Source organism: Acartia tonsa, chromosome 12 (assembly GCF_053477335.1).
Source record: "Acartia tonsa isolate MP-2025a chromosome 12, ASM5347733v1, whole genome shotgun sequence".
Taxonomy (NCBI): Eukaryota; Metazoa; Arthropoda; class Copepoda; order Calanoida; family Acartiidae; genus Acartia; species Acartia tonsa.
The window spans coordinates 8,596,327-8,615,828 of record NC_137271.1 but is presented as its reverse complement, the minus strand read 5'-3'; the positions used below and the strand labels follow the sequence as shown (position 1 = coordinate 8,615,828).

The window sequence follows — 19,502 nt, the reverse complement described above, 5'->3', positions numbered from 1 at the left end:
ATCTATCTATGAACTCGATATGTGTTTGCTAGCTAGGTATACATAACAACTTTTTCTACCTAATACTTATTCATTTACTATTAAATACTTCCCTCACTGATTGACTGACTGACTGATTCATTCACTCACTCTCTATTTCCAACTCACTGACTTGCGGATACCCTCACTAACTATCTCTCTCACTCACTGACGGATTGACTGATTCATTCCAGGGAGGGAGGGGACATTGGGTTGTTTATTACACTAGTCCCCAAAGTTTTATAATAACGTTTTCTTATTTGTTGGCTTAACAACTTTTAGGACTTCTATAGATTTTTGATTGGTTGGTTCATTAAGTTTAGTGTCCAAACATGTTAACCACTGATTCTACCAATCACTCACTTACCTGTTTAATCTTCCAGGTAAGCTGTTCGTTCTCCATTGAGAGCCTCTTCCTCTCATTCAGCTCTTTCTCCATTATATTGGTCAACCTTTGGTTCTCCTCCATTAACCTCCGCTCTGCCTCCACCCTACATAAATAGATTAATGAATATATCATTATTTGGGTCTTACACCAGATTTTCATGTTCTCTAAAAAGTGAAACATTATCGGGCTAAAATAACGAATCCCTATTTACACCCCTTAAACCCGTCCTACTGGATGAACGAACTGACGAATAGTTCCATGTTAGCAAACTAAATTAATGACAATTTTTTTCTATGTCATAATATCCACGTATATTTAACATCCATTGATATTTGGAAAATAAATGTATAGGTAGTTAGATAGAGATGGTTATAATTTGAAATAGAAGTATTTAGATAATTATACAGATATCTAATAATTATAAATATAGGGAAAGTAGTTAGATATAGATAGGTAAGTAAATCAAATATTCTAGTATTTCAACAATATTTTTGATATCTACACATTACAGATATTGGAATTGTTCGATATTTAGATTAAATGGGTATTAGATAGTGTAAAATAAATGCATAATTTAATTTGACAGTTACTGTTTTAATAGTTGGTTGGATAAATAGTTCTACTGAATGATCAGGACAACAAAATATAGAGGAATAGTCCCTTTCGTGGCAACGCCCCTTAAGGGGCGATTCGTCGTATTTTTAACATGGCTTTTTATAGGTTATTTTAGGTTAGGTTATGTTATATTCGGTTAGGTGATTGACCCACAGGGTTAAGCAATTGGCCCCACTGGGTTAACGCCCCCGCAGGGGCTAGAAATAGGAGAAAAGCGACTGTGAAAAATACGAAGAATCACCAATTAAGGTGCGTTGCCACGAAAGGGACTATACCTAAATATAGTAGCAAAGCTACTCAATCATAAACACTTGTACATATGTCCATTACCTGGCCGCAAGTTGTACTTTGAGATCCTCTTTTTGAGTGCAGGCCTTCCGCCACGCCTCTTCTTTCTGTTTATAATCCTCAATAGTTTCTTCCAGTTTTAACCTAAAAGGATTTTTTTTTCAAAATGTGCTATGTTTTTTGCCAGAGATCTTATTGGATAAGAAAATGGCTAATAAATTGATGTACATCTCCAATGTTAATTCACAAAATTACCCTTCTGTAGATTACAATTAGTCGTTGAAACTTTTGGACACATAACAAATTCATTAACTCCCTAAAGTTATTATGGATACGAATAAAAAACGTTCTTGTAAAACTTTGGAGACTACTGTAATAAACAGCCCATTGTCCCCTCTCTCTCTCTGGTTTTTTTTAGCACTGGAAATAAGGTAGCTGTCCAATCAAGTTTAGAAGTAAGAACATATAGAATAAAAAGATATAAAATTGTAATAGTTCTAAATACTAAATTTTAAATATCAGATAAGAAACTGATAAATGCTTGAGAACAAATCAGAACTACAAACTTAAGAAAAGAATGAATCAAGAATTGACCTTTAGGAACTTGTCATTTTCTCTTAAATTGCATAACAAAAATTGCTAAATGTTTTATTAGCTTTAGCCTTCAGTCTCTCAGGACCAACAAACTGTTTTTTTCTCCATAATTTTTAAGTTTATTATCCGTGGAAGTCTGTCTACAATACCAACTTCCATTTACCTGGTATGGCGAGAGACATGAAGTTCTTCTGTTTTCATTTCTAGCACAGTTCTTAAACTTTCAACCTCCTGTTCTAGACGACCTGCCCGTTCCTTAAAATAAATATTTCTCAATCCAATGCTTGAATACATTCAACAATAACATATTAATTTAATTGCATTACTCCACAATTGTAATTGATTAACATTATTGGGCCTTTATTAGTCTCTTTCAATCCCAGAACGATAGGGCTCTAATTTGCTTTAAACCATCCCACGGCTTAAATTCAAAATTAGAACAGAATCAAACCATGCACTTGTAATTGTAGTTTTAAAAAGAAAAGCATCGGCACCCTTGTAAAAAGGGAAAACAAGTAAGTGGTACACTCCCCCCAAAAAAGTTATGAACATTTCAAGGGCCTATGAAAAGCGGTTAGCGAGATCTTCAAATAAAGACTTGCTATATATGTAGCCGTTATTGAGATATTAACTCTCATAAAAACCTACCTTTTCTGCCTCTAATCTGTAATCAATCTTTTTGGATTGGGATGTTTTCTTTTCGCTCTTTCCTTCGTCTTCTTTCTTTCTTTCCTCCTCTTTCTTTTTCTCCTCCTCTCTCTTTTTCTCTTCTTCCTCTTTCTTTCTTTCAGTTTCCCATTCCTCCTATTTTATTTAATTACTTTATCACTTTAGGGGCTTTTCACAGTATAAAATTATTTTTTCAGGGAAGGGGGGGGGGGAAGTAAATTTTCCTTCTTGGTGTTAACCTACCACGAATCCATTATAATACACCAAAACCTTATAATGACCAACTTGACTCTTCCTGTAAAATTAAATATTTATGGTCCAGCCGTTTATAAGATCTTAAAATATAAACAAAGTTTGAATGTTTTCATACCCATTTATTTAATTTGAATAAGGATGGGGTGGGTGGATTATCACTACCCTTCCAAAAATGTAGTCATTATTAAAAGTTTTTTGAAAAGGAATACTATAGAAATCATTAAGGAATTGCCTAAGCTGAGCTTTTAAGGTGAGCGGTTTTAGTCTATTTTCCCTTGCAATATTATAATTTCAATGTAATAAAATTCCTTTAGTAATTTTGTTTCTGATTCAAAGGCACTTCTTAAACGTGTTTCCAGTTCTGAACTTAATCTGAAAATAAAATTATTTATTAATGAATTCCTAATGACGATAAACTAAATCACCCCTTTTGTAATAATTGAACACTGCTAGATTGGAACCGAATAATCAAAATCTAGTTAAAGTATCCAATGTTTTTTGAGCAAATAAATAAGTTTGGTAGGTAATGGTTATAAACCTTGGGTACCAGTGCGTTATTATACAGTCAAATGTCCTCTTCTACTCTGCATATGATAGTTTACTAAGATATCCCAATGATGATACACAAAAAGACCCATTATGTAATTACAATTCGTAGTTGAAACGTTTTGACAATCAACTTAATGAAACAACCAATCATAATTTAATACAAGTACCCTAAGTTTTTGAAACCAATAAATAAGATTACTTAATGGTTATAAAACTCTGGGTACCAGTTTACTGGGTACACTTACTTTGAATATTCTAGTTTGAGTCTAGATTCTAGTTCAGATTTCTCCGCAAGGTGTCTCTCCTTCAGTGTCGCTTCTAATAAGACTTTCTCATTCGCTAATCTCTCCGCGAAGCTTAATTCCAGCTCATGACGACACTTTTCAACCTAAATAACATAAGTGGTAGTTTCACGAAAGGCATTTGAACTTAATTTAGTAGTTTAACCCATTAACTAGCAAAAAATATGCGGTTCACTAAATTAAGTTCAAATGCATTTCGTGAAACTACCCTTTTAGAATAATTTTAGTTCTGGCAAAATTTTTGAAATTGTGTATCTTATCGTAATGGACATAAAATACATGTGGATATTATGACAGGGAAAATATGTTTCACTTTATTAGAGGACATCATAATCCGATGTAATGTAACAATAAATCCATTCGTAGGGACCTGCAAATGTCTGAACTGTTTTGGTATTCCATTGGTCCCGTACAGATTTTAGGATAAACGTTTTAATAGTTGGTTCTAATGGTTGAAATAGTGGAAGAGAAAATCCAAATATCACCAGTAAAAAAGAAAAAGGTTTGATCAGGGATCTAAAGGGATAAGACAAATGTCGATAAATTGATGTTTATCCCCAAATGATGATACACAAAATTACCTATTCTACAGATTACAATTAGTGGTTGAAACGTTTGCACACTCAACTTAATAAAACAACCAATCTAAATTCAATAGAAGTCCCCAAAGTTATTGAGCCAACGAATAACAACACTTTATAAACAAACTTTGGGGACTAGTGTAATAAACAGCCCATGTCCCCTCCCTCCCTGTATCTTTGTCGAAATATTCAAAATTACCTGTTCCGCTAATTTAGCGTCTGCCGCGGTTTGTTGTTTTGATAGTCTGACCTCTAATTCTGTTCGCTGGTCTGTTAATCTGTTATGCATTGCAATATTAGATTTTTTCAATTTTGATTCCTAATATAAAATCATAAACAAGGATGACAACATTCATAAGAAGCCAAGAAATCATATCTGCGATGCAATGAAAAATAAATTGAAACATCCTCAATAAAGAAAATTTATTGGACGCAAGTTTGGACAATCTTAGTTTAGCACCAACTAATCAAAATTCAATAAAAGTACTCAAAGTTTTGGGGGAAACAAATAAGATAACATGGTAATAAAACTTTGGTTACTATTGTAATTTTTAGTCCAATGTCTCTTCCCTCTCTGAGCAGTATGTTGGATTGCCTCTAACGTTATTTATAAAGGTAGATGCTAAAAAGTAATAAAGGGAGAAGTAGGTTGCGGGTAAAATCCGTAAAGGTGTGTGTTTTAAGGATTAAAAATAGTATTATAATATTCACTAAATATGTGTATTTCTTATTGAAAAGAACTATAGACAAAATTTTATAAAATTTAACATAATTTTTTATCGTTCTACTACTGTTTTTAACCTAAAACACACAACCTTTACGGATTTTACCCGCAACCTACTTTTCCCTTTGTAAAGTCTTTCTCCAAAATTAGCCGGAAAAAAATACATTTCAGACGGACAACAGACAATGTGGGTTATAGAATAGATTTGCTACTAAAATTCACAATTGAATCTAATATATATGTGGAACCTAGATTCTAGCTGGCTTTCAAACTTCAACTTCTCTTCCTTTTTTTCTTTGGTATATGCTGTTAAAAGCTCGGTTTCTACAAAATAATAGAACAGGTTAAACATTTTGTTGCTTTCCCACAAGTGGCCGGTCAAGCATTGATACACCCCAATTTCCAAAAAAAAACCTTATTCCTGCGAGTGGCCTTGACCTTGCATGTCTATCAAGTTTCCATTATAACCTAAACTAACATTAATTAATAAACAAACATAAATACCCTTCCTATTTTCAATTTTTTTAAAAATAAGGTTAAGGTGGGGGGTGGCGGGTTATCAGTGAACAAGAGGGTAATTTATTTGATAGTGCCCAGAAAATATACTCTTAAAGCTACATCTTGACGAAAAATGGGGTCAGTTGTACCATCTAGATATACTATGTCTATTGGGAAAATCTAAAAAAAAAATATTATTCAATACCTTTCTGAATTTTCTGAAGTTTAATTTGTTCAATGGTTTGTTGCAGCTGTTTGATAACTTCCTCGTGTTCTTTCAAGATCTTCTCTTTCGCAACTTCCGCCTATAAATATAAATACAAATTATAGAAAAGATTCGCTGTAAACATCAGAGGTGGATTCTTAAAAAAAAATTGCCCCACTAATCGCTTAGTGGGGCACAATAGTTTTTGTGAAAAATCCACCAAAACCACATTAAAAATCTACAAAAATTAAGCAAAATCATAGAAGGGTTATTAACATATGATTTTGTTTAATTTTAATAGATTTTTAATGTGATTCTGGTGGATTTTTTACGAAAACAATTTTGCCCCACTAAGCGATTAGTGGGGCAAACTTTTTTTAAGAATCCACCTCAGATTTGATCCGGGAGGGAGGGGACATTGGGCTGTTTATTACAATATTCCCGAAAGTATAATGATAACGTTTTCTAATTCGTTGGCTTAACAACTTTGGGGACATTAGTGTATTTGATTGGTTGATTCATAAGAAGAGTGTTCAAACGTCAAGCACTAAATTTAACCTACAGAATGAGTAATTTTGTGTTTCATCATTGGGAATGTACATATGTTTATCGACCATTAGCTTTCTAAATATCGAATATACATATGTCCTAGCAAAAGAATAGGATTATACCATCTTCATACATTTATAAATCTTATAATCATATTAAATAACATGCTATCATATATGTTCAGTAGAAGGTTTTAGATCTATTTAATTTTGGATTTTTTTTAGCCTTTTATTAACAGCAAGGCTGTAAATAACATTGAAGGCTAGAAAGGTAAACAATAAAATATAAGACAACCAACCCTTTAATGGCAGCACCTTTATCCTGAAGTCCAATCTGCCAATGGTAAATTGGTAATAGTTTATTTCTGTTAGAGCAATTGTAATATGTAACGAGTTAGAAGTAGTCAAGGATCTATGGTGTAAGACAATCGCCGATAAATTAATATACATACCAAATGATGATACACAAAATTATCCCTCTGTAGATTACAATTAGTGGTTGAAACGAGTGGACCACTAATTTAATTAACCAACCAATCGAAAAGTCTTTTAAGTTGTTAAGCCAAATAATAAGAAAAAGTTATTATAAAGCTTTGGGGACTAGCATAATATACAGCCGAATGTCCCCTCCCTCCACGAGAAATAGTAATCTTCATAATTAATAAATTTTTAACAAGTCTAAATATAATCATATAGGTACTAATTTTGACACCTTCTAACATACATTATTAAATATTTCATGTTATCTTAATAAAGTTATATAAAGTATTTGATCAGTTAGAATCCAAAAACATGGATAAAATATTGAAAATCCATGTTTAACTAAAAAAGGATGTAAGGTTTTAAAAATGGAAAATAAACGAATCCTTAAAAGTCTTTCTTTAATAGATGTTTCAAAAAAGAGGAAGATATGTATTTAAAGGGGTATAGAATTAAAAACAATAACATAACAGCCTAAAACCCTCCCAGGAACTAAGTGAAGCTTTCTAAAAAAAGAGAATTCAATCAGTTCAGAAGTTTTCGAGATATTAAGGTTCAGACAAAAAACTTATTACTTTATATAAAAGAATATGTAAAAATACTAAAGAATAATTAATACTTAATTAATGTGCAACACCTGCTATTTATATTTTTAAAATTCTAATCCAAATGGAGAAAAAGACAGGTAGATATAAAATTCAAAAGGTTTTACCAATTCTAGAGAAACAGAAATGCTCTGTCATGAAAATCTTTTTATATCTATAAGAGTCACGCAATTATAATGACAAGCGCCTGCAACCCTTGCTTCTAATGTGTTTGCCATACTAATGTAAAACAAGGATGACAACATCCATAAAAGCGAAGCACTGAAACGGTAGGACAAACGGACATTAACACTTGTATAGTGTCAGAACTGAATAATAATAATATAAATGTATAGGAGTCAAAGCAAAATTGTAAGAAAATTTGTTGAAAAACTGCTTGATTCAGGATAATGTTTATGGACATACTTACATTTTTAGGACTTGATTATAGAGTTGCTTCGCTTATTACATTATACTTTGTTGTCCCAGGAATCAATATACCAAAAATCAGAACAATCGGATAATTAGATCACATAAAAAATTTGTTGTCAAAAAAGTAAAAAATCAACATGTTTAAAATGGACGTACGGACATTTTGGTGATGATTATAGAGTTGCTACGCTTTCTAAATCGTACCTAACTATTAAAGGAATCACCATAAAATATTTGAAATTGATAGGACAATTCTAACATGCCTAAATGCCTAACGAAAAGAGCTATCCGTTACGGACGGACGTACGGACGGACCGACCCTAATTATAGAAAAGCTTCGCTTTTAAAAAGGAGAATTGGCTCTTAACTGCAATCTAGTTAAATTAGATATATAGGGGAAAATTATGTAGGAAGGATATATTTACTTTATGGCCATTTCTGTTAAAAACAGTTATCCACCTTCCACAAATAAATAAAAAAGTAAAAAAGAAAATCCTTATTTTGTCGGTTCGTGTCCTGCAAATTAGGTTTTAATCACATAGATTTTTTTAGTTTCAAACTATGATACTTTTTATTAAAAAACTCTATTGCAAGTTGAAGACTTTATGTTATAATAAAATGTAAAAATTTAAAAACCACAAAACCTATACATAATAAAGTTACTGATAAAAATTTTACCTCTTTCAAATCATTTTGTAGTTTACTTTTCTCTTCACTGTCATCCTCTTCATTACTCTGACTGTCTGCATCAGCTAGGATTTTGATTTCAGGTTCAATAGCCTGAAAATAAACAACAGTTAACTGTAATACAGTAAAAGTAAATATTTGGACCCAATAATCTTTCATTCATTAGCCCAAAAACTTGAGAGACTTTCTAAAAACTTGATAGGTTGGGTTGTACAAATCTTTAGGTACAAAACTTTTCTACCATTAACCATAATCTACAGAAGGGGTAATTTTTTTTTACATTTATTGGGTAGGCATACAGGGATCTAAAGGGATAAGACAATGGCCGATAAAGTGATGGACATCCCCAATTACCAAATAAAAAAAAAAAGTCCCCAAAGTTGTTAAGCCAAAGAATAAGAAAACGTTATCATAAAACTTTGGGGACTAGTATAACAATCAGCCCAATGTCCCCTCCCTCTCTGAGGTGTAAATTAAAAGTTCATTGTCTTATTTCGTTAATATCTTTGCTTATGAGGATGATAGTTTGTTTATGATTTTATTATTTACTAACGGAAATGATAGAGCCCCTAGAAAAACCAAGGTGTATATTCAATTCCGTATACCATCACATCCGAGTATTTTTTTAATACAGAGAGAGAGGGGACAATGGGCTATTTATTACACTAGTCCCCAAAGTTTTAAAACAACGTTTTCTTAATTGCTAGCTTAACAACTTTGGGGACTTTTATTGAATTTTGATTGGTTGGTTCATTAAATTAAGTGTTCCAACGTTTTATCCACTATTTGTAATCTAAAGAAGGGAAAAATTTGTGTATCATCATTGGGGATATATATCAATTTATAGACCATTGTTCTATCCCTTTAGATCCCTGAATTTAGTAATAGTAAAAGGTCATCAATAGCAAAAAAAGGAGCTATAAGCAAATTAATAATTAATAGGGTAGTTTCTGCTGTTGTAATAATATGCAATTCTGAAGATTGTGTTACTGCGTTGCAAGTGTGGAAATGATTGCACCTATCCCATTCCCTAGAAAGTTGAAGTCTTAACAAAAGCTATAACAACCTTTTCTTCAACGCTATATTAATGGATTAATAAATAGATAGATATATCATTATATAAAAGTAACAGGATGTCTCTCTGTTTGTCTTTACCGTAAGATTTTAATTCAGATCAAATAACATTTATGTAAAGCTCAGTAATTTATAAAAAAAACTAAAATTGTGGAAATCGACTCTCCCCCCTCCTTCCTTCAAATAAACATATGAATATGTGTAGATTGATATACAATACATAGATAGATAGACAGACAGACACAAAGAATCGATAGATAGATACTTTAATTCTATCTACGCTGATCTACTTTTGAAAAAAATATCAAGTCTACGTCCAACTTTTTAAATCAACAAGAACGTGAAAGCGAATCTCTAATCTCTTCGGATAATGATTATAGAGTCTCCGTAGTTTAGGTTTATACCTTTTTGTTTGAGGAATCTTCACGCAAGGTTTGAAATAGATAGGGCGATTCTAATAAGCTAAAATTTACGACACGGACAGACAAACAAACCCTAATTGAAGAATACAAACAAGTAACATGATATCCATGAAAGAAAAGCATGTCTTAGCATTAAATAGGAAGTGCTAAAAATCCCGCGAATTTTGTCATACAAAATTTGTAGCTAAGAGGTGATTGTTTAATGTTTTAAACCTAAACCTCGTCATGATAAAAGACGTCGAAAATGGATCCTACAGCTGCTATGACAAAAAGAGTGTGTGTGTGGGGGAAGAGAGAGAGAGAGAGAGAGAGAGAGAGAGAGAGAGAGAGAGAGAGAGAGAGAGAGAGAGAGAGAGAGAGAGAGAGAGAGAGAGAGAGAGAGAGAGAGAGAGAGAGAGAGAGAGAGAGAGAGAGAGAGAGACAAAGAGAGAGACAAAGAGAGAGACAAAGAGAGAGACAAAGAGAGAGACAAAGAGAGAGAGACAAAGAGAGAGAGAGGTGGTGTCTAAAACTAAAACCTTGTCATAACTAAAGTTGATATAACAGGCGTGTGACTAGCTGTATAGTTAAACTTTAAAGAGAAAAATTAGCGTTACATAAGTAAGAACCAACACATGGATATTCAAAATACGTTGATATATTGACAGGAGAAAATTAGTCGTCTCCAATGCTGATACACAAAATTATTCCTTCTGTAAATTAAAATTCGTGGTTTAAACTAACCAATCAAATAAAAAAAAGTCTCCAAAGTTGTTAAGCCAACGAATAAGAAAACGTTATTATAAAACCATAGGGACTAATGTAATTAACAGTTCAATGTTCCCCCTTCCTCCCTGGTTCAGACACCCCTGCTTCTTGGATATATAAGAGAGAAGAGAAATTTTTCTTCCAATTCAATGACAATCAGATTTTATTGAGTTAAGCTTGCACGAATTTTTCATCAATAAAGTTTAGACTAACACAGCTGCGTCACTAGCATGTAGGGGCTAGCAAGTAGAAGCTAGTATGTAGGGGCTAGCCTGTAGAGGCTAGCATGTAGGGGCTAACATGTAGGGATTTCAACAAAGAGAGGGAGGATATATATCAGACCCCCCCCCCATCCTATTTTTAGCAGCAAAGCTACTCTATAATTCACTTTGTCTGTCCGTCCGTCCATAACGCTATGGGGAAAACGTGATTTTCTCGGCTACTTTTCAAGATAGACAGCTGAAATATTTTAATGAGGATTCCTATAACATATTCCCATCTAATCTATACATTGTTTTGTCCATCTGTCAGTTATTTGGGGTTCTAGATCGATTTCTAGATTATCGTGATTTCCTCAACTCAAAATTTTGAGGGATTAATTAATTTTACATTCTACATATTTTCATTAATTTAAAATTGTCTATTAATTGGGGTGCTAGCTAGATCTATTCCTAGATTTTTAGGTTATCGTGATTATATTATGATTAATATTCACAAACAAAATTGAAAAGTTATCTTTTGTTCTTCGGAAATCAATATTTATAGTAACAAAAAACACAAAAAACACAAAAAAAACTTACTTTTAATTGGTCAATTTTCTCCAACAAATCTTTGATCTTTTGCTCTGCTTCAGAATGCCTGAAAATAACATTTTTCATTAAAGATAAAAATTTCAAGCAGGTATAATAAGCAAATAAAATGCCAAACATTTAGTTTCAATTCTTTTTTTTTGAAATTTGCCAATATACAAGGGAGATCTAAATAAAATAACGTCCGAACATAACCTACCTAGAGAAACAAATATTATATTTATCGACCACTTTCCCATAAATGATAATAAACTAAATAATTAAGTCATAGAAGGTTGCAAAGTCAACCAACAAAAAAATACTATTTTGGAGTAGCATCGCTACTTTAGAAGCCATATAAATGCTCAAGTATTAAATATTATACAGTTAGTATAAGAAGCGCAGCTACTCAATATCTAGTTTAATATGTTTGTGCGTCACTCTGTCAATGTAACGTAAGTGAAATTAAGAGTGTGGTCTCTACAGCATACACATTTTAAACGGGGGAGGGAGGCGGGGAGGGGCTTTTTATTGGGAAGGTTGGAGTTACTCTCCCCATAATAGTTAAAACCTTCTCTGGATCTACAAGAGACTTCACTGTAAAGGAGAACCATATCTGTTCAACGTTTTGTGAGATCTTTCGCTACAGATAAAAAGCTTACTACTTTTTTATTATAGAATGAAGATAAAAAGTATCTATTTACCTTTCTATATAATAGTTAGCAACAACGGCCATCATTGAAAATCCATGGCTGTTCCATCTACAATATAAATAAGATAGTTACAAAGGGGGAGGTAGGTTGTGCTAAAATAGAAAAATTATAGACAGCTTTCCGCGGATATTAAAATTAAAAATTATAATATTGAAACAAAATTTGAACCTATTAATTTTATGATTTTTACTTTAACATTCATGGAAAATAGTCTGTGATACGATGCTATATGTGATTTTTCTGCAAGGCTGAGAACCGGTTCTAATCCAGCGGATATTAATCGGTTCTGAAGTCATACTGGATAAATTATTACCTGATGTCATGTTTGGCTTCGTCCAGGTGTTTCTTATTATCTCTCAACTGTGGATCAGTTCTAAACAAACAGACAACAATTAAAAACCTAATAGTATATTAGCTGCGCTGATAACAATGTTAACAATAATAAGGGGGGGGGGAAGTTTGTACACTTATAGGAAATGAAATTCAGTATCAAATTTTGGGAGGGACGTGTGGGCTTGTGTTTATAGTTATCGACCTAATTCTTTTTGTAAAAGCTCTTATATGACTGGATGTACACGGAAAACTTTTAAAATTAAATTTCGGGACTTTCCTTCTAGGGGATAGTGGAGCAAAAGACCCCCCAAAACACTAAAAATATGAGTTCTGAGCTTATTTTTAGAGATATCAACCTGATTTTTTTAATGAAAACTTTTTAAAAATAACTGAACTTAGTAACCATTACACATTTCATTTTGGGACTTTCCTTCTAGGGGCTTGTGGAGCAAGAGACCCCCCAAAACTAAGAATAGAAGTTCTGAGCTTATTTTTGAAGATATCAACCTGATTTTTTTAAAAGAAAACTTTATTAAAATAACTGAACTAAGTAAACATTACACATTTCATTTTGGGACTTTCCTTCTACGGTCTTGTGGAGCAAGAGACCCCCCAAAACTAAGAACAGGAATTCTGAGCTTATTTTTGAAGATAACAACCTGATTTTTTTTTAAAGAAATCTTTTTTAAAACAACTGAACTAAGTAACCATTACACGACATTTCATTTTGGGACTTTCCTTCTAGGGGCTTGTGGAGCAAGAGACCCCTCAAACTAAAAATACGAGTTCTGAGCTTGTTTTTTAAGATATCAACCTTATCTTTTTTAAAGAAAACTTTTTAAAAATAACTGAACTAAGTAATCATTACACATTTCATTTTGGGACTTTCATTCTAGGGGCTTGTGGAGCAAAAGACCCTCAAAACTAAGAAGCTTATTTTTAAAGATATCAACCTAATTTTTTATAGAAAACTTTATTAAAATAACTGACCTAAGTGACCATAACACATTTCATTTTGGAACTTACCTTTTAGGGGCTTGTGGAGCAAAAGACCCCCCAAAACACTAAAGATATGAGTTCTGAGCTTTTTTTTTAAAGATATTAACCTGAGTTTTTTCAAAGAAAACTTTTTCAATATAATTGAACTTAGTAACCATTACACATTTTATTTTTGGGCTTTACTTTTAGGGGCTTGTGGAGCAAAAGACCCCCAAAACTAAAAATATTAGTTCTGAGCTTATTTATTAAGATATCAACTAGATTCTTTAAAGAAAACTTTATTAAAATAACTGATATAAGTAACCATTACATATTTAATTTTGGGACTTTCCTTCTAGCAGCTTGTGGAGCAAAAGACCCCCAAAAACTAAAAAAAGAAGTTATGAGCTTTTTTTAAAAATATCAGCCTGATTTTTTTAAGAAAACTTTTTTGACATAACCGAACTAAGTAACCATCCATTACACATTTCATTTTGTAACTTTCCTTCTAGGGGCTTGTGGAGCAAATAACCCCCAAAACTAAAAATATTATTTCTGAGCTTATTTTTAAAGATATCAACCTGATTTAAAAAAAAAACTTTTTAAAATAACTGAACTAAGTAACCATTACACATTATTGATATCTTTAAAAAAAAGCTCAGAACTCATATTTTCAGCGTTTTGGAGGTCTTTTGCCCAACCTGCCCCCAGAAGGAAAGACCCAAAATGAAACCTGATTTTTTTTAAAGAAAACTTTTTAACATAACTGTACTAAGTAACCATTACACATTTCATTTTGGGACTTTCCTTCTAGCAGCTTGTGGAGCAAAAGACCTCCCTAAACACTTAAAATATTTTTAAGAGCTTATTTTTAAAGATATCAACCTGATTTTTAAAAAAATCTGTTGTGGCTACGTAGTTTAGTTATGTGAAAAAAGTTTTCCTCATAAAATCAGGTTGATAGATATCTTTTAAAATAAGGTCAGAACTAATATTTTTAGTGTTTAGGGGGTCTTTTGCCCCACTAGCCCCTAGAAAGAAAGTCCCAAAAATAAATCTGTAAAGGTTACTTAGTTCGTTTATTTTTAATAAGTTCTTTGAAAAAATCAGGTTGATATCTTTAAAAATAAGCTCAAAATTCCTTTTTATAGTTTTGTGGGGTCTTTTACTCCACAAGCCCCTAGAAGGAAAGTTAAAAAATGAAATGTGTAATGGTTACTTAGTTCAGTTATTTTTAAAAAGATTTCTTTAAAATTCAGGTTGATGTCTTCAAAAATAAGCTCAGAAATTCTATTTTTAGTTTTGGGGGGTCTTTTGCTCCACAAGCCCCTAAAAGGAAAGTCCCAAAATGAAATGTGTAATGATTACTTAGTTCAGTTATTTTAAAAAAGTTTACATTAAAAAAAATCAGGTTGATATCTTAAAAAACAAGCTCAGAACTCGTATTTTTAGTTTTGAGGGGTCTCTTGCTCCACAAGCCCCTAGAAGGAAAGTCCCAAAATGAAATGTGTAATGGTTACTTAGTTCAGTTGTTTTAAAAAAGATTTCTTAAAAAAAATCAGGTTGTTATCTTCAAAAATAAGCTCAGAATTCCTGTTCTTAGTTTTGAGGGGTCTCTTGCTCCACAAGACCCTAGAAGGAAAGTCCCAAAATGAAATGTGTAATGGTTACTTAGTTCAGTTATTTTAATAAAGTTTACTTTTAAAAATCAGGTTGATATCTTCAAAAATAAGCTCAGAACTCCTATTCTTAGTTTTGGGGGGTCTCTTGCTCCACAAGCCCCTAGAAGGAAAGTCCCAAAATGAAATGTGTAATGGTTACTTAGTTCAGTTATTTTAATAAAGTTTTTTTTAAAAAATCAGGTTGATATCTTCAAAAATAAGCTCAGAACTCCTATTCTTAGTTTTGGGGGGTCTCTTGCTCCACAAGCCCATAGAAGGAAAGTCCCAAAATGAAATGTGTAATGGTTACTAAGTTCAGTTATTTTTAAAAAGTTTTCATTAAAAAAATCAGGTTGATATCTCTAAAAATAAGCTCAGAACTCATATTTTTAGTGTTTTGGGGGGTCTTTTGCTCCACTAGCCCTTAGAAGGAAAGTCCCGAAATTCAATTTTAAAAGTTTTCCGTGTATATCCAGTCATATAAGAGCTTTTACAAAAAGAATTAGGTCGATAACTATAAACACAAGCCCACACGTCCCTCCCAAAATTTGATACTGAATTTCATTTCCTATAAGTGTACAAACTTCCCCCCCCCCCCTTAGCGCTGTAATAACATGATAATAGAATGAGATTCTAAAGGATAAAACCATGGAAGTTAAATAAATGGACCCCAACAATTTTTAGGCAAACTAATATATGTCCTTTCCCTCCTTGGATTAAAAAAGTAAAAATTCAAAATTACTTAACGAGGTAAAGATTATTTTATCTTTGATTGTTCTATACGTGCATTAAATAGACAATGATAAAATAAAATTATGTTTTACATGATAAGATCAACAAAAGGCTAAATTTTGTCCAAAAGTAGCGTAGCAAAGATAAAATAAGAGTTGTGTACTAGAAGACTCTTGGGGCGCATAAGATGGGGGGGGGGAAGTCAAAACTCCCCCATTTTCTCTTAAGATTTAAAAGGAAAAAAAATATTTTTTTTTATGGGGGGTGGATATATAGCTTTAAAATAGCTTTAAACCTTTTCTGGACCTATGAGAAGCTACTCTGTAAAGGAGAACCATATCGGTTCGGCGGTTAGCGAGATACTTTGGTACATACAGACACACAGACAGATATCTTTACCTTTATTATAAGGATTATTAGAAGACGTACGGACGGACCTTAATCATAGAGTATCTGCTCTATGTAAAAAAAACATCTGTATTTTATTATCATAAAGTAGAAATCCATATATTATCAAAAAATATATGAATATCATTAATTTTATTTGCTTCATGAGTTGTGTATTATTCTGGGACACTCTTTAGTCTTTAGCCAAAAATGCAACATTGAGGTTCAATTTTTGGTCTTTTTATGACAAGTTATCCATCTTAAAAAGCACCTAATATTTAATTTTTTCTCTCAAAAATCACCAAACCTTTCTGATTTTTAAAATTCCCCATGTATTTTTACCTCTGGCGTCTAATGCTAAGTGTCTCAAAATCTGGAAGGATGGACCTTAACCTCCCAACCTCGCTATACAACCTTCAATAATAAGGACAATTATGTCTACATGTAGGACAGAAATAATAACTCATAATCAGATTAATTTGGATTCATATTGCCTCTGAGCCAAAGAAGAAAAACTATATCTATGTAGAATGATTTAAAAAAATTTCCATAGGAATTGATATATGATATACTTGGATATATTAACAGGGGAAAATTTGTCGTCCATTTAGATTGCTAACATGGACCTCATTTATTAATCAGTTCGTTCCTTTTGTAGAAGGGAGGAGATGGGGTACAGGGGGTGGACTGGATAAGGAGTATCGTTATTTTAGCTAGCTTCGAGCATCACTCTATCAGGGTACATGAAAATAAATCGATTATTACTGGATTAATTCGCCAATTTTTGTTATAAGTGAAACCATATTAGAAAATATGTGTTATTGTTACGATTTATTTTGTTTACTAATCAAGTTCATTTTTAAAAAGGTTTTTTTAGAGGTTCTATAAAAAGCAAAAAAAACTTATCATAACTTAACATTTATAAAGTATCTATGAAAATGACAATACTATTCAGAGTAGGGAGAAAGATTTAGCCAATAAACAGACCAAACGAATTCCCATTCAAATGTCGTAGGATCAAAGGGTTGGTTGTCTGTCTATAGACTAATAAATGGATTAAATGCTTAATTTAAAGTCAACACACCCCCCCCAAAAAAAAAAAAAAAATCCTTGTCATAATTATTTGTCCCTGGTAGAACGGATATGTTAAAAACTTAGTTAACTAGGGGAGGTTATCAATTCCCCATATAGTCTTGTATTTTTATATTGCCAAAGCAATTAGGTCGAAAATATTTACTATAGCAGCCCCTTACATTTTCCATTACTACTTTCAGTCCTTTCCCTCAGAGTGCCTACCCCCGCCCCCCTTTTAAAAAATATGGCGGGGTGGCGGGGAGATAGTTTCACAACTATGCCTAACCCTGCAGAACCATTATCTATGGTACCCTAACCCTGCGGGGCTTCCAGTAACCAATATATTCAAATGTAACAAAACAAATAAACGAAAAAATTCCCTTCCCCTTCTTATTTTCAATTTTTTTTCAAAATGAGAGGGAAGGGTTTCTGTGTTCGCCAAGACACTATGATGAAAACATCACTAAGATCATTTTACACAACCACCAATTGCGTTTGAGAGGAAGCAATAACACAACGCTAACTACATTTCACCTTGAATAATTATTTCGAAAATCTTGTCAAGTGTCCTATCAGTGTAACCAAATTATTCATGACATTATTTTCTAAGGGTACATTATTAAAAATTATAAATCAGTTTTTAATTGTAAAATATAATATAATTATATGATTTTATTTTCTATTCATTGCTTATTTTCTAATAGCATTTTATATTTTAGCACAAAAAGTATTTTTTTGCGCAATTGAGAAAAGACTAAAAAAATTTAGTTAGAGGATTTTTGCATCACTCAAGATGACAACATATTGTGAGGGTTATACTACATCATAAACAAAACAAGGATGACAACTTCCACTTCAATCAGCACAAAGGACAAACGAACAATAAATTTTGTAGAGTGTCAGAATATTTATTTGGCTAAACAAAATTGCGTAAATATAGGACACAGTTCATTTTTAGTATTGTATTTTAGAGATGCAGAAGTAAACGTTTCACAATTTTAAGAACATTAGATCAGATTTTCAAAAAAAAAAAATATTGAATTGAAGATCTTAAAGGGTATAGGTTTATCAATTATATACGTTTTCAGTGTAAACGTTGGCCCAGCTCAATTATTGTTGGAAAGAAGTGACTAGATAAAATTCTAGATTTCCCATTGTCCCACCTCATATCCCTGGTTTAGAAGGGTTAAGTCAGGGCTCGGCAGCCGTATGTACGAATTAGGAAGATCAACCTCATAAAATATTAAAAATTCGCTGGAAGTCTAAACCTGATCTAAAAATGACAATCCTTCTTTTCAACAAAATTTTCAAAGCATCCAAACGCGTTTTAATTTGAGGCCTTGTCGCGGCTGACTTGCGGCTGCTAAACCCTGGGTATGGTAATGAAATGTTGAGCCAAATTTCCGTTTTCCTGTCGCTTGGTCGCAATACAGTGTGGACAAAAAAGTTGCAAAAAAATATGTTTTTAAGGACAATTATGTTCATAAAAAGTCAGAACAGTAAATTGCTACACAGTAAAATATCAGAAGTGAAAACCATGTCATTAAAAAGCGTAGCAATAATAGCCTGAATTTTTGGGAATAATTCTAAAAATCGAAAACAATTAAATCACAATACAAACCTTTAATTATATTTATTAAGAATGTTTAATTCAACTTGAATACCTAATTTAAAAGTAGCTGCGTTGCTAAAGAAAATATTGGTTGAAAAGTAAGAACACTGGAAATGCACATTGGTATACCCACCAATTTCCCATTTGTCATAAACCTGACCTAGCAGCGGCAGCGGGGTTAGGCAACCATAGCGCAGTTACTCTACAACTAGAGGACAGTGCGTCGGAGTATTAAAATTAACGGATTTTAATACCAATGTTAGACTTAAAAGTGTCTCATTTTTTAACCAATGCAATACTATAACAAAATTCTTTTTTTAAAAGATTTAAAAATCTAGAGATAAAAATGGCCAAAGAACACCTCAAATCCTACTTTTGGCTACTTTTGTGACAATACTTTTCAAATCTGTTTTTTTTCTTCCTTTTTTAAAGAATTGTTGTTAACTTACTGCTGTGCAACTTATAAACATGATTGTCTTTGTTTAAATACCTAATTTATGAAAGCAATTATTTATTTTTGATTCTTTAATGTGACAAGGTTTTTGACTAATTATCCTTTCGCTA

At 32.3% G+C, this 19,502-nt stretch overlaps 1 protein-coding gene across 5 annotated transcripts in view; it reads right to left on the bottom strand.

Moving 5' to 3' along the window:
* The window catches only part of LOC145334306 (uncharacterized), a 240,959-nt gene that overhangs the window by 19,156 nt on the left and 202,301 nt on the right, over positions 1-19,502 (bottom strand). For 4 of the 5 annotated variants that reach the window (XR_013884802.1, XM_080179711.1, XM_080179713.1 and 1 more), the window contains exons 53-66: positions 16,595-16,666; positions 12,475-12,534; positions 12,153-12,209; positions 11,461-11,518; positions 8,409-8,510; positions 5,687-5,786; positions 5,232-5,307; positions 4,459-4,537; positions 3,622-3,764; positions 3,138-3,199; positions 2,552-2,709; positions 2,067-2,158; positions 1,352-1,453; positions 386-509 (exon numbers count right to left, since the gene is read on the bottom strand). Coding sequence is in view for 4 of the 5 variants with exons in the window: in XM_080179711.1 (XP_080035837.1) it covers positions 386-509; positions 1,352-1,453; positions 2,067-2,158; positions 2,552-2,709; positions 3,138-3,199; positions 3,622-3,764; positions 4,459-4,537; positions 5,232-5,307; positions 5,687-5,786; positions 8,409-8,510; positions 11,461-11,518; positions 12,153-12,209; positions 12,475-12,534; positions 16,595-16,666 (1,285 nt within the window). In the remaining variant the exon portion in view is untranslated. The remainder of the gene's footprint in view (positions 1-385; positions 510-1,351; positions 1,454-2,066; positions 2,159-2,551; positions 2,710-3,137; positions 3,200-3,621; positions 3,765-4,458; positions 4,538-5,231; positions 5,308-5,686; positions 5,787-8,408; positions 8,511-11,460; positions 11,519-12,152; positions 12,210-12,474; positions 12,535-16,594; positions 16,667-19,502) is intronic. The other variant, XM_080179712.1, reaches the window with a different exon arrangement.